Raw genomic sequence first — 22767 nt, forward strand, 5'->3', positions numbered from 1 at the left:
CCCACACACCCCACCCTGCACACACCTCACCCCACACACCCCACCCCACCCTGCACATACCTCAGCCCCACACACCCCACACACACCCCACCCTGCACACACCTCACCCCACACACCCCACCCCACCCTGCACATACCTCAGCCCCACACACCCCACACCCACCCCACCCTGCACACACCTCACCCCACACACCCCACCCTGCACATCTCAGCCCCACACACCCCACCCTGCACATATCTCAGCCCCACACACCCCACCCTGCACACACCTCACCCCACTTTGCACATACCTCAGCCCCACACCCCACACACGCCCCACCCTGCACACACCTCACCCCACACACCCCACACACACCCCACCCTGCACACCCCACCCTGCACACACCTCACCCCACACACCCCACACACACCCCACCCTGCACACACCCCACCCCACCCTGCACATACCTCAGCCCACACACCCCACCCCACCCTGTACATACCTCAGCCCCACACACCCCACACACACCCCACCCTGCACATATCTCAGCCCCACACACCCCACCCTGCACACACCTCACCCCACACACCCCACCCCACCCTGCACATACCTCAGCCCCACACACACCCCACCCTGCACATACCTCAGCCCCACACACACACACCCTGCACATACCTCAGCCCCACACACACACCCCACCCGGGGACAGAAAGGAGCCTGGGAATCATGTTTCAAGTTTCGCCCAGTTTTGCTTTTTAACCGAAAAGAAGCCGGCCGTTTTAAACCCACAGTCCAGATTCGGGGGGCTCGGGTGATTAGCTGGATGGTCATTAGCATGTAGCACCTGCGTCAGGAGTCAATTACTGGATTTTAATTAGGAGAACAGAACAGAACAGAACAGAAGTCACCTTTTAATAATCAACCCTACTTCCGAGTGCAAACACAAGAAAATCTTCTTCTTTTTTTTCTTGACTTGAGAAGAGTACCTGTTGAAAGGATTTTGTGCTTTTTTTTTTCTTTTCTTTTTTTTTTAAGTCTGAGAACTCAAAATACCTAAAATTAGAAGATGCACAGCTTCGAGGGTGAGCGCATGCTTGATTTTTCTTCTTTTTTTGGGGGGGGTGAAAGTGTGAATCAAATGGATATTAAGTCAGGTTGCAGTTTTTTTGTAACTGACATTTAAAGTTCTATTTTGGCCGAGGTGCAGAGTGAATGGAAAATAACTGTCTGAAAATAAACCTGTGCGGTCGTATCTGGGGTGGCGTGCGGACTGGCCGGGGGAGGAAGACAAACCGCTTTTTGGTGACTGATCCGGCCACGGAGTCAGTCGAGGAACCAGGCTCCCAGAAGCCTCTGTGGGGGTAATTTCAAAGGCCTGACCAACTGTCTTTCTCTCCAGCGAAAGGGAGGGGCGGCAGGGTTCTTCCAAATGAACGACACAAGATGGCTTCCGTCACGCTGAAAAGCCATACCTTCTGCCCTCCTTTTCATGGACCGTTTTTTTCGGTTTGCGTGTATGGGGAGAGGAGAGAACTGCTGATATCACCCCCCCCCCCCCCCCCCCCCCCCCTCCCCGAAATCGCCCTGCATCTCCGCAGCCCCTTTCCGGTCTTTTCACACTGAGTGTAGTTGTTCTGGATCTTTCCGCGGCAGCGGCGCTAGGCTAGCTGACCCGTCGGTGCGGCCGCTCCGCCGGGCGGGTATGTGACGCAGCAGCAGCAGCGGAGAGCCGGTTCTGTCCCGGTGCCAGCTGTGGGCCGGGCCGGGCGGGAGAGGAGCGGGGGGAGGGCGGGGCGAGGAGAGAGGCGAGGAGTGCGCAGGAGAGGCGCCCACACAGGCTCCAGGTGCCTGCTCCACTCCCCCTTTCCAAACGGAGCTTTCTGCTCCCGTTTTTTTATGCTGCTGCTGCTTCTTCTTCTTCTTCTTCTCTCCTCGGATGCATTCCCACTCGGACACAGGAACGGTCAGTGTGCGCGCATATGCGAGTGCCTCGGTGTGTGTGTTGTGTGAGAGTGCCTGTGTGTGTGTGTGTGTGTGTGTGTGTGTGTGTGTGTGTGCGCGCGTACGTGTGAGAGAATGCATCTGTGTGTGTGTGTGTGTGTGTGTGTGTGTGTGTGTGTGTGTGTGTGTGTGTGTGTGTGCCTGGCTTTGCACGCAGTGTGAGATCAGGCGCGAGAGAGGGAGAGGGAAAGAGAGAGAGAGAGAGGGAGAAGAGAGCGAGTCAGCGCGGGGAGGAATAGAAACCGGCGAGCTTTCTAAATGACATCATTGCTCAGAGGACATGAAAGATGCAGCAGAGAGGCAGGGAGGGGTCTGGTGACAAGCCCGCCGCTCCATTGGCCAGAGAATGTGATGTAATGCATTACCGAGCTGTCCTCTATGGCTTTTAAAATAATTCTCCGAGATACCCATTCAGAGAAAACGGCACTTCTGGTCTCCTTACCGCGCCGGACCGTCGGGAGAGCACCTCGATGTACCCCACAGTCCTGAACATGGAAGATGTGGAGACCGAGTGTCCCAATCCCCAAATGGGCTTGGGGTCGGATCTTTTCTTTTACATAGAGATGGAGGCGCCAGGTAATGCTGCCGCCCACCCGTTTGACTGAAAGCCTGACGTTTTCAAGGATTTGTGTTCCCTGCCGACAGCCGCGGGAAGAGGTCTGAAATCATCTTCTGCTGCTAACTTAGTCCGATTAGGCTGGCCTAACTGTTTCGCAGCAAGCCGTCCCTGAGTGTTTTCTTGCAGGCTTAAACTTAAAGTGTACTGTTAGTAGGCACGGTTCTCTGTTTGCTTTTCACTGCCGTGGATGTGTGCGTAGCAGGAAATATCTGTGCGTGTTACTGTAGCTGTCTATATTAACGTGACGAGGCTGGCGTTCGATGACTGGCACGGCTTGGCTAAATTAACCCCCGTTGGACGTGCTGCAGCAGCCTACCTGTATGATAATGCGGACTGTCCACTGTAGACAAAAGGAAACACAGTTTGTGCGAGTTTAAAAATAGCTTGGCATTTCTGCTTCTGCCGTTCCAAAGAGACTAGCAAGCTCCCGCAGGTAAATGCCACGGACGCAATTAATCATATTTGTCGTTGGTTTATTAGTTATTGTAGTAACGAGAAATGCCAAGTGGAGACCCGAGGAAGTGAAGTGAATTTGCGGAAACAGCGCGGTTTTTATCCGCTCCAAGAGGAGTTTTCTCAATTAAACTGCGCTCTCCCTTCCTCCGGTTTCACGAACCGGGCTCGGCTCTAGTTTAATTTCCGTCTAATCGCTTTTACCGAGCAGCTGTCTTCGACGCTGTTGCGGCTGCCGCCCGTTCGCTCGTCGTCCTCTTCATTAAAAACTGCATGGCACCGGACCGCAGAGAGTTAAGCTTTATTCGGGCAACAGTTGCCCTCATTGTGGTGATTTGCAGCTGCATCATCCTCCAGGTCGGAGGCAGGGAATGCCAGGTCCCTCTGAGTCACTGTTTTTCATTGCCTTGGCACTCCTAGCCAGCAGTAAAATTCTCCAAACATCACACTTAAATCAGGTGGGAAGGAGCTGGAGGGAGTGGGAGAGCGAGAGGGGGTTGAGGGGGGGTGGGGGGGGTCTGCGAGGGAACGCTGGAGCGAACTGCTGCGGATGTTTCACTTTTATGTAATCATTTTTTTAAGATGGCTCCTAAGACGTTTTTTTGGGGAAATGTAAGGCTGAAAATAAACTGCCTTGTCAAATTATTCCTTCGTTTATCTGTCCACAGTGGCAAAACTGTGCTTTAGTCTGTGCATCTCCTGTTGCAGCCTCATCACCTTATTTAATTTCATAATTTTTTTCATTTTCATGATCTGGTCACTGTTGCGGCCAATGAGATTCCAGCAGCTGAAAAACCTTTTTTTTTTTTTTTTTTTTTTTGTACATCGCTCTTGTTAGTTTTTTTTCATACCGTATGACATATTGAGAAATGGCAGGTAGATTTACGGGAGGTGTAATTATTAACCGGACGTGCGGGGTTATGCACGTCCACATTTATTAAATCCTCTCCTCCTCTCGCCCCCCAGCACTGCCACCCAAACCGCCCAAGGCTCCCGCCATCATAAACAACGGGACGAACAGCAACATGGCTCTGCAGGACTCGGAGTGGTACTGGGGAGACATCTCCAGGTGAGTCACCGCGCGCTCGTCTGTCCACCGGACTCGGAAAACCGCTCCGGCTTTCCAGGGAGAACCACTTTCTTCCCCGTCCGAGTTCGGTGGATTCTCCTGCGTTTTTCTTTCATTGTATTTAAAAGTGACCAAAGTGCTGTGTGTGAATGAGAATTTTTGAACGCCCAATCCGTCGCTTTCTCGTTTTCCCCCCCGCCCGGATAAAGTGTTCCGGTTTTCGCCGATGAGTCAACGGTTTGTCGGGATCTTCAACCGGGCCCACGGCTACTGCAGGCTCTCAGTGGTCTGGGGAAATCAGGGCGGGGGGTGGGTGGGGGGGGGTTGTAGAGGGACTCCATGGCGGATTCGGTAGCGAGGAATGAAATTGTAGCGCTATGTGCGCTGGCTTAACGACAGGCGAGGAGGGGTTGACCGGAATAGACGGGCAGGCATGTACGATTACAGTATTCTTGTGTCAGAGCTCATCAAGGGCCCTAAATGAAGACTAATGTCTCACAAGGGACTGAGCTGCCAGAGATCGTGTTACCAGGGCAGAATGATTCTGCCTCGGAAGACGCGTTTTTCACGAGGGTCAGGGAGCAGATATGCTCATGAAGAAAATGGCGACCGCAATCTGACTCCCAGTGTTTGTTTGTTTTTTCAGTCATTTTTATTGTCGCTTAATTGAAATTCAAGTGAATACTTTCGTAGAGACTTAGCAATAGCACCACCACTGATTAGAAGGTTTTTGTTGAAGTCGTTAGGTTTCATTCCATCTAATTAACAGTTCATCCCTTGTAAAGACACATTTAACTGCTGTTCGATCAGCGTAGCTGGAACTGGACTGTAGAGTATCACTTTTGAGCCTTATTTGCTGCTTTGCAGATCGATGCGCTCATCTGCATTCAGTTTTGCTTTCTGTTCAGAAGCAGTACCTGCCATCTCATGTCACGTACAGTGAGCACCATAATTCCTGGGACAGTGACACCTTTTTTGTTGTCATTTCGGTTCTGTACACTTTCAATTTTATAAGAATATGAAGTGCAAACTGTCATGTTAATTTGAGGGTAATTTCATCCATATCAGATGAACCGTTTGGGAATGACAGCACCTTTTGTACATGGTCACCCCATTTTGTTGAACTGGCTTCACAGATGTGTTCTCTTAGGCAGGGGTATTCCTTTGTGTCATACAGAATGCAGAAGAGGGTTGTTGATGTCTAGTCTAGACTTTGCAGTTGCCTTTGGAGATTGTTGTTGGGGTGTGACAACATGAGGAAGCCGAAACTCGATAAATTTAACTGCCCGTCATAAGACTCAGAAGTGAAAGTCAAACAATTTGTAACATTGCAAAAAAAACCTGGGCATGCCCAAGTCAAACCTTTGGTTTATTATTAACAATAAAAACAACTAATGACTGAGGAGGACCTCTGTAGTGGACAGATGATGTACCAGTGATGGAAAGAGTGTGGAGAAGGAAATGCCCATGATCCAAAGCATACCACATCATCTGTGAAACATGGTGGAGGGGGAGTTATGGCTTTGGCCTCTATGGCTGCCAATGGAACGTGCTCACTTGTCTTCATCGATTATGTAACTGCAGACAGAAATAGAATAATTAATTCTGAAACCTCCTACTTGTTGGGGGAAAAACCAGGTTTCTGATCTTGTTGGTTTGCTAGTCGAGGGTCCTTGCACCAATTAATATCCAACGACTCCGGAAAGTGATATGAAAAGGTTCCAACCTTTGGATGACATGGTCTCTGGGTACTCTTCAGAAGAGTAACACTGGTATCCTGGTCAAATTCCCAAAATGGCTTTTGCATCTTGCAACCAAAATGGCTGTATATCCAACAATCGATTGGCTATACAGCCTACTTACCTTGACTCTTCAGGTTGTCACCGTTTCTTTTTTGGCCTGAAAAATTATGTATTAATTGTAAGTATTAAATGTGTTGTCCACTTATCTAAACTCGGTGTGTTATTATTATGTTCTAAAGGGAAGAGGTAAACGAGAAGCTGAGGGACACAGCCGACGGTACGTTTCTGGTCCGAGACGCCTCTACCAAAATGCACGGGGACTACACTCTTACACTGAGGTAGGTGCTTTTCATTAATCTGCTACAGTGTAGTGAGAAATTGGAGACTAACAAGCAATTCAGAAATCTGTTCTTAAGAGTGTTGATAGTGGTGGGGTTACCAGGCCTGTATTGCAGAGATTACAGCCTTGATTCACGGGAGGGCATTGCCATTGTACCCTTGACCAAGTCACTTAACTACAATTTCTCTATGAATGGATTGTAGGTTTAAAAAAAAAAAAAAAAAGTAGGCATACAAATTGCTCTGAATTAACCGCCTCTGCTAAATGCCAAAATGTAAATGTATTCGTAATCTGCCTTACAGAAAAGGAGGCAACAACAAATTGATCAAGATCTTCCACCGGGATGGGAAGTACGGCTTCTCGGACCCTTTGACTTTCAACTCTGTGGTGGAGCTCATCAATCACTACAGGCACGAGTCCCTGGCCCAGTACAACCCCAAACTGGACGTGAAGCTGCAGTACCCGGTGTCCAAACACCAGCAGGTAACACGCCGCCGCCGCGCCTTTCGGCCCCGTTACCCCTGCCGCTGAAACGCGGTGAAGTCTCATTACTTCTTTCCGTTGCGAGATGATTTCATTTCGAGATTAATTCATTGAAAGCTAAACTATCCCAGCTGATGCCGTCTGCGGGTCAGCTGACAGGATCCAGCAAAGCGACAGATCGCTATTGTGTGTTATGACCGGCCCTGCGGTTCTGAAGGTCTGTTTGTCATTGGCTGGCAGGATCAGGTGGTCAAAGAGGACAGCATTGAAGCGGTGGGCAAGAAGCTTCAGGAGTACCACCTGCAGTATCAGGAGAAGAACAAGGAGTACGACCGGCTATATGAAGAGTACACGCGAACGTCACAGGTACTGACCCCCCACCTCGCGAAATGAGCCGCCCCTCACAGTCAGTGAAATGTCCCCTCTGACCCTCGACCTCTGTGCTCCTCCACAGGAAATTCAAATGAAGAGGACGGCCATCGAGGCCTTCAACGAAACAATCAAAATTTTCGAGGAGCAGTGCCAAACGCAAGAGCGGTACAGCAAGGAGTACATTGAGAAGTTCAGGCGGGAGGGCAACGAGAAGGAAATCCAGAGGTAGGCGACCAGGCCTTCTTTCCAGCCGAATACGTCCGTCTGGCTGGAATGTCAATTCAAAAACAAATGTGTGAAATCAAAATAAATGCCACCTGCATTCTGTTTGGTGACCCTTTCCCCGTTAATAGAGTGTTGGCACTTGCTGTGTCACACTATCCAAAACTGTAACAGTGTTCTAGGCACATTTTCCTAATGCCATTTTATCTGCTAATTTTGCCTTATGGAACTGGCGTTGAGAGACGGGGCAGTATTTTGACTTGTTGTTTCACTGCTGGATTTACAGACTGCATGCATGTGTATACAGGCTGCATGCATGCATGCATGCATGTGTTAACAGGCTTTGTGCGAGTACCGTACAAATACACGATAAGAAATCTACCTGTACAAATTTGCTGGCCTGCTTTGCAACGTGTCTTGTATTTGTACAGGGAAGAAGGCGGTGGGAGGTGGGAGGGTGCGTCTGTAGGATAAGGAATAAGCTGGGAACACAATGTACTCTTTTTTAGCTGCGTCAGATTGGGCAGGGCTGTTCTTTGATTCAGGCCGATTTAATTCTTGGAGCGAGTCCAGTAAGCTTTTGCACATGATCACTAATCACCGGGTGCATTCATCAATGTAATGTTTTTTGTGACGTGTGTAATGGACTGTGTTGTCTGTTATGCACTGTTGCATATGGTTACCTGAAGAAATGCTTTGTGTGCTGTCAGCATTTCTTTTTATTTTATTTATTTATTTATTTATTTATTTAGGTTATATTTGCTGTGCTTCTTCCTGCACCTGTACATTTGTCACTCCCTAGGCATAAATTTAACATGCTGGCATTTCAGTTCTTGTGGGAAGTGCCTTTTTACGGCTTTATAACAGAGTATAGGACAGAAATGGCAATCATAACTACACCGTGAGCTACACCAGTGAGGCCAAAGACGACAATTCTGATAAATAATCGAAAAGAAAGCTCCGGAACCCTGGGAAACGGGTACTTGATGACGTCTCTCTTGTCCCGTCGCCAACCGCGCGCTCGCGAGCGTCTCCGTGCTAACCGCGTCCGCTCTGTCCTCGCTTCCCCCCCCCCCCCCCCTCCCTCAGGATCATGGGAAACTACGAGAAGCTGAAGTCACGGATCAGCGAGATCGTGGACAGCAAGCGCCGCCTGGAGGAGGACCTGAAGAAGCAGGCGGCGGAGTACAGGGAGATCGACAAGAGGATGAACAGCATCAAGCCTGACCTCATCCAGCTCCGCAAGACCCGAGACCAGTATCTCATGTGAGTCTCTCCGCAGCCGATGAGATTAGCGGGCAGGCTAACGCTAACGGAAATGGCGTGTGCTGCACACCACTGAGACGTGACACGCTGACGCACACCAGAGCAGAACCAGCAGCAGACCGCTCGACTTCCGACTGACCTGACTAATGTTTTGACAACATTGCTGTTGTTTTGTCTGAATGTCTATATTGCCTGAGTGTGGCACTCTCTCTGAGTGTATGCGCGGAGGAGCCTCTTCTTAAAATGCGAAGCGAATTCCTGAAAGGGCGAATAAAGTGTTCGGTTCAGTTCAACGCGGTTTATTGTAAGCCCAGACTTCACTGTAAAAATAAATGCAAAAGAGACACGACATCCCCGCCGGTTTCCAATTAGGAAGTCTGGCTTTCAGGCCTCATTTCAAAGCTTTGTAGATGTTGGCACAGAAGCGCCGAGAGCTGGCCCGGTTGTAAAAGACAGACACCGCCGAACGCTTCCTGATACAGTAGCAGTGTCTTTATTAGATTTGTAATTAATTTCTGTCTGATTGAGCCCTGTAATCTTCCTCTTTCTAGGTGGCTGACGCAGAAGGGAGTGAGGCAGAAGAAGCTGAACGAGTGGCTGGGAATCAAGAACGAGAACACGGAAGAGTAAGTGTCCCCTTCGTCCAGTACACCTCTCCCGTAGCTGGGGAAATCTTCTCCCCATCGCTTTCTTTTTTCATTTAAACCCTTTTTAACACGCCGCCGTTATGACATGTAATGTAATGTAAAAACAACCCGGTTTTTGCACCGACAGTCAGTACTCCATGGTGGAGGACGACGAGGATCTCCCGCACCAGGACGAGCGGAGCTGGAAGCTGGGGAACCTGAACCGCCTGCAGGCCGAGTCGCTGCTCCGGGGCAAGAGGGACGGCACCTTCCTGGTGCGCGACAGCAGCAAGGCGGGCTGCTACGCCTGCAGCGTCGTGTACGTTCCCGCTCCGCCTGCGCCTCCGTGCCACGCGCCCCAAAACCCCCTGAAACGCCCCGAAACACCCCGAAACATCCTGAAACGCCCCAAAACCCCCCGAAACCCCCCGAAACACCCCGAAACATCCTGAAACGCCCCGAAACACCCCGAAACATCCTGAAACGGGGCCCTGTCACATGTCCGCTTTCTGGTGGCCGTTTGGGTAAACGTGGGGGCGACATGGCTCAGGCAGTAAGAGCAGTCTTCTGGCAGTCGGAGGGTTGCCGGTTCGATCTCCCGCCTGGGCTGTGTCGAAGTGTCCCTGAGCAAGACACCTAACCCCTAAATGCTCCTGACGAGCTGGTCGGTGCCTTGCATGGCAGCCAATCGCCGTCGGTGTGTGAGTGTGTGTATTAATGGGTGAATGAGAAGCATCAATTGTACAGTGCTTTGGATAAAGGCGCTATATAAATGCCAACCATTTACATTTAAACGTTGAATGTATTCGACAGAAAAACCACCAAAGAGAAAGAAAGTTAAATGAAAAATAATAGATAATAGATAAAAGACAGGACTAAAGGGGAATAATGACGGAATGCAGAAAGATGGACTAAAATAAAGGTGGTGGTCTTCAAGGCTGCCGTAAATCTATCATTCAAGGTGTGGTAGTAATAAAAAGGTCAAATCCAGTCCAATGTTTTCCTGAAAAATATGTGTTCGTGAATGAACATGGTTGTCCGGACACACAAGGTACCTGCCTGGTCAGTGGCCCTCTCGAGGCTTGTATATAACCGTGTGGAGTGTCTTAATTAAACCAGTTCCCACGGTTTTATTATTTCATTAAACAACATGAGGCATTCTGTGACTGGTATGTTGGTCAGAATGCAGTCCTCTTGTGAATTCCCTCTCACTGTTATGGGAAGACGGGGATTACGGTACTGTCTTCCCCAGCTCAGTCAAAGGGACTGCTCTATATATTCTATTTTTCTGTGTTTCTCCAACTTTCACGGTCATTTACAACATCTATTATTCCATTCCAGCTGAAATTACCATTTCCAAGATCTAATAAACTGTTAATTGAGCTTTTCTGTTGGTAAGCTGACATCTACCTGATTAACGGATTGTTTGCTCAATGGGAATAATCATGCTAAGTGCTAACAGCCGAAAGTCTGTAAACCTGGTTACTGAAACCTAATGCCAGCCGTAAGGAAAGGTTTCAGCAAAACCTGTCTTCTGAGTTCATCAAACACAAAAAACTTTGGAGGCCCCGATTTTCACAGAGGCCTGTTTTCAGTTACCGTAGCCAATTACAGAATTGCGTAATTACTGGGTACAATTTTGGGAAGCCCTGTACATACAAGTATAGACTAATTATAGGCTAGAATGTGTTTTAATGTGCTCTGTGCTTTTTCCCCTTTCAGCGTGGAGGGCGAGGTGAAGCACTGCGTCATCAACAAGACGCCCACCGGGTACGGCTTCGCCGAGCCCTACAACCTGTACGGCTCGCTGAAGGAGCTGGTCCTGCACTACCAGCACACGTCGCTGGTGCAGCACAACGACTCGCTCAATGTCACGCTGGCCTACCCCGTGCACGCCCACCAGAGGCGGTGAGCCACGCCCGGGGGACAGGCCATGGACCGGCAAAGCCACGATCGCATATCGGAAAGCGTTTTCTAGTTTTCTGCCCCAACGTGCGGGAAGGTGGGGGTACACATTTTTACCCGAGACTCTTCTGACTGCTTGAAAAATCAGCGGCTGGGGGCAGAAAAAACCCCTTCAAGTCAGACATTTTGAGTAGTGTCCGAGTGGAGAAGGAGCTCTCGGCCTCTTGTGCTTTTACAGGACGCGCACAAACCCGAGCGCAGAGCACTGAAGCCCTTCGCCGAGAAACACGGAGGCTTCCTATCGGTGGTGCTCACTGTCGTTCTTTGAGGCTTTTATCGGCTGGAGAGTCAAAGTCAACTACTTCCTAGGTGCATCTTTGGTGCTGTGCCCCCTTATTCCCCCTCACGCAAAAAGACAAATGCCAGTTTCAGAAAGCTGTTCAGTGTTGGAAGTGGTCCACGCACTTGTGTCAAGTGTTCATTAACAAACTGGATCAAATAAATAATGTAGCAAGACGGCACTTTTTCCACAAACTATGGACTCCTGAATGGACTTGCATTCAAGCGCAGCGTCAGGAGCGACGATGTTGGCAAGAGTGTGCTTTTTTTCTTTTCTTTTTTTTTTTTCTTTCTATTTTCTGTGAGAAGCGTATGGCCTATAGGGTAGACTTAAGCCTGCTCTCAACGATGGACAATCAAAACAGGAGCAGGACTTGAAGCGGACTCAGTACATGTTACTTTGTACATATTCAGAGGACAACGTGCATCAAAGCAAAGTAATTGAACCTATATTACCAAAAACTTACTTTTTTTGTTTTCGGTTTTAATGTGAATTCTGCTATGCAATGGTATTTTTCATCAGAGAAGTTTTATTTTATATGTAACCTCCCCACGCCCACCCCATATCCCTAATGTATGCTTTTTCTTTAACTTGCTTGAACGGTTTTCGTGTACGTTTTGTGGTCTTGTCAGCGTTCAGTAGGATTTTTTATGTGTCAAAATGTCAAGAAGGTATTGCTGTCACAAAAGTATGCTTACATTTGTTTTATCTGCAACTAAATCTTAAGTCCACTATAAGGAATTTAAGTCATTCTGTTTTTATTAGTTTAGGTTTTACTTCGTGCTCAGTTCCATCGAAGCGAAACCTATTGATGATGTTGCTTTTAACATCATTGCAGCCAATAGAAGTTCTGTAAGTGTGATTTTTTTTATTCCCTCCCCCAGGCTCATACTAATGGTTTTTCCCACTGATGTTGGAACACTGTACATAGATGCAAACGATATTGTAACCAGTTTGGTCCATTCCTGACAATGGGGCTCCTCCTGGTTTTTGCATGCTATTTGTCCCATCTCAAAAACATCAATCGAATTGGTTCTATTATCAGTTCATAATTTTACAAGCATATTTTCCTTGAAGAGGGAAGCAATTTGGGCTTTGGGAAAGCAGCAAGATGTACATGATCACTTGATGAGTGTTTCCTTGTCATCTGTAGTTCATGTGTTTTTTCTGTATCAGAAAATTCCTTGCAAGTTTTTTTACATGGAGGAATTCATTTCTGTTGGTCATACATTTTGTTGCTGAATCCTATATGATGCCAATAATTATTAAATACTGAAATGATAAAAGTACCAAATTTATTTAATTGACTGCCCAAATTCATATTTCTTCCTCACATCATCAATACATGCTGATCCTGTTTTTTTCTTCTTCTTTTTTTACAAATTATTTTAAATTTCTTTCATTTCATTTCAAGTTTGTTCCCATTTTAGCCACGTGTTTCATTATCCATTTTCCATCCGTGTACCAGAGACATCATGTTAAACATTTTATTTCTTAATTTTGAGTTCACTGAAAAATACTTTCACCTTTAACTCATTTTGACAGTGAATAGCTCTTGAAATGGTTTCCCCCATGTACTGTCTACTGAAAAGGTAATATTGTAATTTTTACCACAATGCAAATCATTTTTATGGCAAAATGGCACTAAAAAGGAGATATATTCTTGCTCTTTAAAAAAAGAAAAGAAAAAAAAAATCTCCTTTTTCCATTTTGCTTGGAAGACCTACCCCGACTGCTACTTTGACCAAATGCAATCATTTAGATTGTATAGCTCTTAGCATGAATATCGGTAGTCCTGTATGGGAATATTATTGTACATTGCATTATCGCCTTTCACTAGAACAGAAACGGTGTAATAATTATCTAAATACCATATAGTTACAGCTCGTTCTTACCACCTGCATTTGTAAACATGAACTTGTTGCCCGCATAGAGCCAGATCTTTGGGCCAGCTGTTGTATGACTGAAACAAAGCTGATCAATGTACAATGTGTATTTTCAAATGCAACAACTTAAAAGTGGTACAGAAGTATGTTACCTTTGTTTTCTTTTTCGTCTCATGAAACATTTGGTGCAGACAGTATTATACTGTAAATTGTTTTGGTGCTAAATGTAACTTTTTGATGTGTCCCCCCCCCCCCCCCCCTTTCACAGACCCTCGGTCCTGTAGTGGTGTTAAAATAAGCTAAGCGCACATGTCATTCCAGGGAATGGTCTGCGGAAAGGAGCCGTGTTCACATTGTAGTCTCGCACCTTATTGGACTCGCCCTTACTCCGCTCCCTACCGCCTTTTTCGCTCAGAATATTTGTACAGAAAGAAAACAAGCTATCGTCCTGCAGCGTGTTTAACAAAGGATAGCCTTCCTTTCTTATAAATGCAAGTCACTATATAGGAAATAACTGGGTTTTTTATTTTTATTTTTCTCACCCGTTTATTTTTCTTTAAGTTTCCTTTACAACATAAGAACTTGAGTTCACTTTGACTTGTTCGATTCAGTTGATTAGTAACTGTTGTGAAGCTTCTTGGGCCAATCTTTTGGTTGTTTCCGCTGTCTTTGTTCCCTACTTTAACACAAATCGACGTTACTGCTGTGTGGCCTACAAGGACAAAACTTGCACATTTTACTGCTTAAAAAATCATCAGTGTTTCCTCTTTGTTACAATTCTGTACTGAGGTCTGGTTAAAGAAAATAAAAGTTTCTTCGGAAAGACGTGGCTTCTGCATTCTTGGTTTTGGGGGTACAATGTGAAATGTCTCATTCCGGGAACAATGGGGTTATGCTGAAGTATTATGCATTGTATAATTAATAATTCAGTATTGCATTGCATAGTTACCTTTGCACATTATTTGTAATATATTAAATATTATAGTGTCATTAGCCAGTTGTTGGCTAAATTGATTTATTTGCCTCCAGATCTTTGGCTGCTGCTTACTCCACTTTCATTAAAATGTAATGGTCATAAAAGTGGATCTCGGTAACCTCAGAAACACGGCCAAATCAGGCCAGTTCAATCTCACTTCTGTTATAATGCAAATTATTTATATTCCGGCAGGTTGTCATTTAAACTAAGGGAAGAGAGGACCATAACTAGCCTGCTAGCCTGTCCAACGCTGTGTTGAAGAGCAGCAAGAAGGTTTACTTTGAAGATGATACCTTTGCATTGTACATCTCGGCTAGCCTTCTGTATGCGAGGTAGAAAACCAGTTCGCAAATGTTTGAAGCTTAGATGACTACTGCAATGTTCCAACTAGTATACTGTAGGTGTATGGTGGAAAAGTAATACGATGACAATTTCAGAACCTTTAGCTCAGACAAACTTATCCATCTTCACCCCTTCTTATAAATACTATGTACACAATACAAATGGAACCAATGCAAACAGTAATAAATTATTGTAATTGAATATCAGTCTTCTCTAGAAAAAGGTCATTCCTAACTCAAAAATCCCATCAACAAATTATTTTTTCATATGTATTCAGTTGATTATTCATTTTTGTCAGTCTCTTGTATGTACAGTGTATGTACAGGTTTATTGATGCACTTTTATTGTGCCAGGTTGCACAGATGATGGCTGTGGTTGTCCCTCCATTTAAGGTTAGCTGCCCTCCCTGGATTGGTTAGTTTGCGGCCTGTAAGCGTAGTGGTTATGGTAAATGACTGGGACGCGCAAGATCGGTGGTTCTAATCCCGGTAGCCACAATAAGATCCGCACAGCCGTTGGGCCCTTGAGCAAGGCCCTTAACCCTGCACTGCTCCAGGGGAGGATTGTTTCCTGCTTAGTCTAATCAACTGTGTCGCTCTGGATAACAGCATCTGCCAAATGCCAATAATGTAATGTAATGTAATGCATATATGTATGCAGCAATAAAAATGCTTCAGAGCAAACCAATCTGGCCAATGAAGTCTCAGGGAAAAACATCTCGCCATTATTTCACGTTGGAGCTTTTGCATTCTTGGTTTTGGGGTAAAACATGAAATGTTTAATTTTGGTAAAGTCACTGAAGGTAAACCCTTGGTCACTTGGTTAATAGTGTTGCATGTTAATGCAGGTTCATTTGAGAAGAAACATGCTTAAATATTATGCTTAATAATTCAGTATAGCATTGCAGTATAGTTAGGTAAGTGGGTTAATCCTGTGGCAATAAAAGTGCCTCAGAGCAAAACCCATCAGGCCCATGAATGACTCTGAAGTGCTGGGAGCAGCCTGAAGGAAAAACATCTCACCATTATTTCACATCGGAGCTGCATTAAGTGCCCGTTTACTTTCAACATTGTGTCACCTACATTAAGTAGGCAAACTAAGGCTTTAGACGCACCAAAAGCCAGTGTTGTCTGTTTATAATATTTATTTGAATAGGCACTTATGTCTACGTACAACACTTGCTCCTTCGGTTAAAATGACAAATGGAGCTTCTAGTCAATTATAGGTTAATCCATATAATCAAATATTGTGAATGTGAACTGACTTGTAAGCCTCTGGAGTACAAGGGGATTAAGGCATAGCTATCTAGCCTGCATGTAAAAGCCATTGCGAACATATATAATATAATATACAACGGGCCTATTTCTCTGAAAAGGCTAGCTATATGATTGCATTTACAATGTATTTATAAACATGCGGATTCATTGCCTGGACTGTGTTGTGAAGACAGGTTTGCTGATCTTTGTACAAAGGGGAAATTTGTTTCGTATTTGCTAATGGCAAAGGCCAATCATAGCCATCTTATCACACACAGGTTATGTTATTTAATGTAATTATTGTATACTACTTTTTTTTCACTTGCACTGAACATGCCATTTTCTTTACAAGTCCTTAAAATGACCCTTAACACTGCTACTACCCACCCTGAAAAAAGTTTCATTTTTCGCCTGTTACAGGCTGTGATGCAGTGACCAGTTAACAAGCTAGTGCATGAAAGTATGTCTAAATATTTGCCATTACATTGAGACATGAAACTTGTACAAGATCAAATTATTTTACTGATCAGAATATTACCCCAAAGGGCTATTAGTGTAACATTGAAATGTATTCATAATATATGGAATATAGACCAAATTAAAAGACTTTGGTTTTTAGTAGTACCCCTGGACCTCCTTCACGGGTCCAAGTTCAAGAATCCTTGCCTTAAAACAACCAAACTCACTAATTTATATATATATTTATGCATTTATGCATTTAGTAGAGGTGATGTTTAATATGCCACCAGGAGGCAGCACTGTGCCTGTCTCACTGTAATGACGAGGCGTTCTCAATTTCCGTGCAAACACGGGGGAAAATGGAATATAGTACATCTTCAACCGCCACCTGTTGAAATGAAACACTTCAATCTACACCTTCGGTAATAGTGAAGGAAATCTTATGTTTATGAAGGAAAGCAGAATCAAATAACATGCCATCATTTCCAATTTCAAAGATCTTGTGCCAGGAGTCCCTTATAACATTTATTTGAAATTCTGTAGATGTCTTGTATATTAATCTTTTTTTCACAAATGCCTGCGAATATAATCAAAATAATTTCTGAGACATTTCTTAATGTTGTCTATTCATTCAAATGTTCTGTATATGGTTCAGGTTAAAGCTACATGTTTTTTGTTTGGTTTAAATGTCATTCAAACACAATTTTCTCAGTTTAATTATGCCTGCCCTGGGCTTTATTGAAAATGATGGAGCCATTTGTCAAACACAGTTCTAACTTTAACTTGTCAAAAAGTGCATCTTGCATGCACTTACATGTTCAGACATTGTGAAATGACGTTTGTGAAAGGTCCAAAACCAAAGACAGTTGTCAGTGATTTCATGTGGTGGTATAACAGTTGTAACTAACAAAAGTAGATGGATTTGTTTAATACCTTCCAGTAGCTGGTCCCTCAGCAATTTCCGTTTCTCCTCTGGCTATTTGTGATTTTTAATATGCCCCAAGAGGAAATTTACAGTAATACTGTCATTTTGACAAACAACATTTTTTTCTCTGGACTTTGTATATTCGGGGAGGAGATTAAAAAAAAAAGTATGCATCTTTTAAAACCACATTGAGCTGCTTGACAAATAATGATATATAAGCATCTTTACAACTGTATTTAACAGCCAGTAAATTTGTTATACTATACATCCAGTTTTATGACATGGCTTTCGTCTTGATGGCAACGTCGGCAATATTTCTTTCTAGAATGATCTCACCACATTCCTCACTTTCCCATGCAGTTAAGGCAACGGTCTGTGAAAGTGAATATGGGATGACATGATGCTAACCTCAGTAAGCTAAGGATATGCATGGGTGCTAGCTGGAAGGCCTGTCTTGGTTTGTCCACTGGTCTATTTTCTGAGAGCCCCATAAACAGGCCTATAGAATATTTCTGAGGAATATTAAATTATGAACCTTGCCAGTGAGAAAACCACAGTTGTTATGAAAATTGATAAACATGCACCATTAGTTCCCACGCAGTCAAATGATCTGATCATCTTTAAAGTTGTTCATTTGTAAGACTTTGGATTACACATAACATTATAATATTTCTATTTTGCTGAATAATATTTGAATGTAAGTGAAAATCTAGACATGTAAACAATTAAGAATATCTGTTTTGGTTTTGGTGCTACACAATATATAAAAGTCATCAATAATAGCCCACCTTACACACAGTGTGTGTATATGTGTGTACCTTCATGCATGTGTGTTTACATATCTAATTTGATATATAAACTACAAAAGAGATGACATGATGTTATGCTCAGTAATGGACCAGAGACTTATTTGAAAATATTTGTTCCCACTGGTATAATCCCACTGCTCCATGAATCTCAGGATATTACATTACATTACATTACATGGCATTTAGCAGACGCTCTTATCCAGAGCGACGTACAATGAAGTGCAAATCAAACACAAGTATGAGTGCTAAGAGAACCTGAGAGGACAGTACAGTTCCGAGTCCTAGTGTAAACATACAGATAATCAGAACCCTTGAAGAGTACAATCAACTTCCAAACTAGCATACCACAGTTGGCAGCTAGAATACCCTGAATACAACAATACAACAGCCAATAAAAAACAACAATATCTATACAAGTAACAATATCTATACAATCTATACATAAGTGCCATTACAGTCTAAGGCTAATCATGGTGGTGAGTTAGGGAGGGAAATGTGTAGCCTGAAGAGATAAGTCTTCAGTCTGCGCGTGAAGGAGGTCAGAGACTCTGCCGTTCTGACATCCACCGGGAGGTCATTCCACCACCGTGGGACCAGGACAGACAGCAGTCGTGAGCGTGAAGTGCAAGTGTGGCGAGGGGGAGGCGCCAGACGGCACGAAGTGGCAGAACGGAGGGGTCTTGTTGGTGTATAGGTCTTGATAAGGGATTGAATATATACAGGGGCTGATCCCTTAACTGCCTGGTATGCAAGCACCAAAGTTTTAAATTTGATGCGAGCCATAACAAGCAGCCAGTGGAGGTTGCTGAGCAGGGGGGTGACATGTGAATGTCTGGGAACATTGAATACCAGACGGGCTGCAGCATTCTGGATCAGTTATAGGGGTCTGATGGCAGATGCTGGAAGGCCAGCCAGCAGAGAATTGCAATAGCCCAGGCGGGACAGGACCATTGCTTGAACAAGGAGCTGAGTGGAGTAGGTGGTGAGAAAGGGTCGGATTTTCCGGATGTCGTACAGGAAGAACCTGCATGCCCGGGTCACCGTAGCGATGTTCTCGGAGGAGGACAGCCTGTTGTCCATCACCACTCCAAGGTTTCTTGCACTAGGGGATGAGGTCACTGTGGTATCCCCTAGTGAGATGGAAAAATCAGAGAAGGGAGAGGTTAGAGCAGGGATGAAGATTACCTCCGTTTTACCTGGGTTGAGCTTTAGTTGGTGGTTGCCCATCTAGCTCTGGATGTCTCTCAGGCAGGCGGAGATACGGGTAGAGACCTGTGTGTCTGATGGGGGGAAGGAGAGAAAGAGTTGGGTGTCATCGGCATAACAATTATATGAGATGCCATGAGCAGAGATAACGGGGCCAAGGGATCTTGTGTAAATGGAGAAGCGGAGGGGCCCGAGGACTGAGCCCTGGGGGACTCCTGTAACAAGGGGGCGAGGGGTTGACACTCCTCCAGCCCAGGACACCTGGGAGGACCGGCCAGAAAGATAAGATTTGATCCACTCTAAGGCTGTGCCACAGATCCCTGTAGATGCCAGGGAGGCTAAGAGGATGGAGTGGTTGACCACGTCGAACGCCGCAGAGAGGTCAAGAAGGATCAGGACAGAGGAGAGAGAGGTTGCTCGTGCAGCCTGAAGGGACTCATTGACGGAGAGGAGTGCGGTCTCCGTCGAGTGGCCAGGTCTGAAGCCGGACTGGTGGGGGTCCAGCAGGTTATTCTGTGAGAGGAAGGAAGAGAGTTGGTTGGAGGCAGCTTGTTCAATGGATTTGGATAGAAAAGGAAGGAGAGATACCGGACGGTAGTTTTGAATGCAGGAGGGGTCTAGAGTGGGTTTCTTTCGGAGTGGGGTGATGTAGGCCCTCTTGAATGATGAGGGAAAGCAGCCAGAGGACAGAGAGGAGTTAACAAGGGAGGTGACAAACGGAAGGATGTCAGGCATGATTGCCTGAAGGAGGTTTGAGGGGACAAGTAGTAGGGTAGTGGGAGAGCAGGAGGTGAGACACATCAGCATCTGTAAGGGGACAGAAAGAGGAGAAACAGGGGGCAGACACAGAAAGGGAGGCAGGCATTAGAAGTGGTGGTGGTCGTGAAGGTGCTGCGGATATCTGCAACCTTCTCGTCAAAAAATACCGCAAAGTCATCAGCAGTGAGCGAGGACTGAGATGGTGGGGGAGGTGTGCTGAGGAGAGAGGAGAAAATGGAGAACAGTTGACGAGGGTTAGAAGTGGAATTCTGGATTTTTGTTCGGAAGTAATTTCTTTTGGCAGTGGTGATAGCGGAGGAGAATTCTGCCAGGAGAGACTGGTAGGAAGACAGGTCCGATGGGTCTTTTGATTTCCTCCACTTCCTCTCAGCTGCACGTAGGCTGGGCCTGGAGGAACGTAGAAGGTCAGAAACCCATGGGCTGGGAGGGGAGGATCGAGCAGGCCGGGAAACAAGAGGACAGAGAGAGTCAAGGGCTGAGGTGAGAGAGGAAAGCAGCGCGGAAGATGCGGAATCAGTGGGTAGTTTGGAGAAGGATTCAAGAGGACGGAGGGAAGCGGTGACTCTGGGGGCAAGGGAGGAGGGTGATAGAGAGCGGAGGTTACATCGGACAGAAACAGTGGGGGTGAGAGAATGGGAGGGAGGCAGAGGAGCTAGGGGAATGGAGAAGGAAATGAAGTGGTGATTGGACTTGTGTAAAGGGGTAACAGTGGGGTTAGAAGAGGAGCAGTTCCTCAGAAAGGTCGAGAAGGTTTCCGGCCTTGTGAGTTGGGGGAGAGTGCTGCAGCGAGAGGTCAAAGGAGTGAAGTAGTGGTAATAACGCAGCAGACTGGGAGGCTTCCAGGTGGATGTTGAAATCTCCCAGGAGGATAAGTGGGGTGCCATCCTCAGGGAACGAGCTGAGTAGAGTGTCAAGCTTATCAAGGAAACTTCCCAGGGCACCTGGAGGACGATAAACGACGACAATATAAAGTTTAACAGGGTGAGTAATTGAGACAGCGTGGTATTCAAAGGTGGATAGGGATAGGTCGGTGAGGGAAAACGCAGAGAATTTCCAGGAAGGGGAGATCAGCAAGCCAGTGCCACCTCCACGGCCAGAGGGCCGGGGGGTGTGTGAGAAGGAGAAGGAGGATGAGAGGGCAGCGGGGTGGTGGTGTTCTCTGGTGTAATCCAGGTCTCGGTTAGGGCAAGGAACTGTAGGGACAGGAGGGAGGCATAACCAGTAATGAAGTCAGCCTTCCGTGTGGCAGATTGGCAGTTCCATAGCCCCCCTGCAACTGTGAAGTTGTCACAGGGGGTCAGTGAGGGGTAGCAGAGGTTGGTGGGGTTCCGTCGCCGTGGAGGGCCACGTCGCTGGAAGCGCGTTCTGAAGGGGAGAGAGCAGACTGTAATGGGGTACTGACACACCATACCATTCCAAATGGGAGGGAAGCTCTGAGCACGCCTATATAAACTGCTAATTACTAATGCAAACTAGCGATCTAATAATTATTGCAGCATCCAAAGTATCTAACTGATTCTGATCACCTAATCAGAATAATAGAACCGAGCGAAACTGCCGGCGGCTGGTGAAAAACACACTGGATTCGCTAACTAATAACAAAATATGTTGACCTGAAGCTTTTTCAATAACCCAATATTCTCATGCTGAGGGAACAAGGCTTAAATGAGATCTGATCTGGTAATCTGTGCTTCATTGTACAGAATGCAAATGGGATTGCTTACTTTTGATGAAGTAGTAATCATTTTATAAATTATGCTAGCACTGAGATTTGAAAAGGTTTTCTTGGTGCACTTTATGGCTGGCCTAAATATATCTCATGTGTCTTAGACCACAATGCAGTAGCCTAGTTCTCACCTGCAAAAAATGGAAAATGAGTGACACAGCTACATGACGCACTGTCCTCGATCTAGTTGTTGTTTTTTCATCGATTTTTATATGGCTACATTTGTAACTTGGTGTGTAGTATTTTGTGCCTGGATGCTAAAGATGCTAAAGATGCTTTTTTTGTTTTGGCTCCATTTTGGATATAGAATTTTAGATGTGTGGAATCCAAAATAGACATCTGCCTCAGGAGTTTTTTGTTTGTTTGTTTTGTTAAAATTATATCTCACAGACTTTGGTCTTCATAAAACTAATTCACAATTGAAACATTCATTCTTCCTGTGGTCTAATTAATCAAAATTGTGTAAACAGTAAATGCACATTCTTTCTTTACTGTGTAGGCAGATTCTCCTCCCTACAAGCAAATCTGCAAGCAGGAACGCTACCCTATTGATTTAGACCCATTAAGAAGGTTGCCAGACACAGGACATTTTTTTAATCTGCTTTTGCTTACTTTCCTCTTTTTCACAATTTGACCTTGCATGTTGAATTACTGCTTCACGTGCAGTTAGTAAGCATTCTAACTGCATATACAGGGGGGGGGGCCTTACATGGGCGAACCTTGTGATTAAAATTACAAGGAAGGTTCATAAATGGTCATTTCGACCAAAAGACGAATACAATTCAATTTAAGGTTCATGCTTAATCTTCTCATCTGAGGTGCAATGCAAATATGCTGTAAACGTCTAATCCTGTGCTGAAGCAATCTTCAATTCTGAACATTGGTGATTTTAAAAAAATCATTCTGAGCAGGGTTTCATAGTGTGAAAATTGCTTGCTATTTGTTTATTGTGAATATATTTTAACATATACAATGTAAAAGAAA

The 22767-nt window shown here is 45.4% G+C and overlaps 1 protein-coding gene across 3 annotated transcripts in view; it reads left to right on the top strand.

The window, feature by feature from the left end:
- The window catches only part of LOC133140177 (phosphatidylinositol 3-kinase regulatory subunit alpha-like), a 38855-nt gene extending 24728 nt beyond the window's left edge, over window positions 1–14127 (top strand). For 2 of the 3 annotated variants that reach the window (XM_061259807.1, XM_061259806.1), the window contains exons 8-16: window positions 4020–4122; window positions 6104–6202; window positions 6507–6687; window positions 6928–7053; window positions 7142–7284; window positions 8371–8547; window positions 9099–9173; window positions 9322–9492; window positions 10896–14127. In XM_061259807.1, coding sequence (XP_061115791.1) covers window positions 4020–4122; window positions 6104–6202; window positions 6507–6687; window positions 6928–7053; window positions 7142–7284; window positions 8371–8547; window positions 9099–9173; window positions 9322–9492; window positions 10896–11085 — 1265 coding nt within the window. In that variant the 3' untranslated portion in view covers window positions 11086–14127. Of the gene's footprint in view, window positions 1–2133; window positions 2558–4019; window positions 4123–6103; window positions 6203–6506; window positions 6688–6927; window positions 7054–7141; window positions 7285–8370; window positions 8548–9098; window positions 9174–9321; window positions 9493–10895 lie in introns of those variants that run through there. The other variant, XM_061259808.1, reaches the window with a different exon arrangement.
- Window positions 14128–22767: the final 8640 nt, after the last annotated feature.

This window comes from Conger conger, chromosome 11, assembly GCF_963514075.1.
Source record: "Conger conger chromosome 11, fConCon1.1, whole genome shotgun sequence".
Lineage (NCBI taxonomy): Eukaryota > Metazoa > Chordata > Actinopteri > Anguilliformes > Congridae > Conger > Conger conger.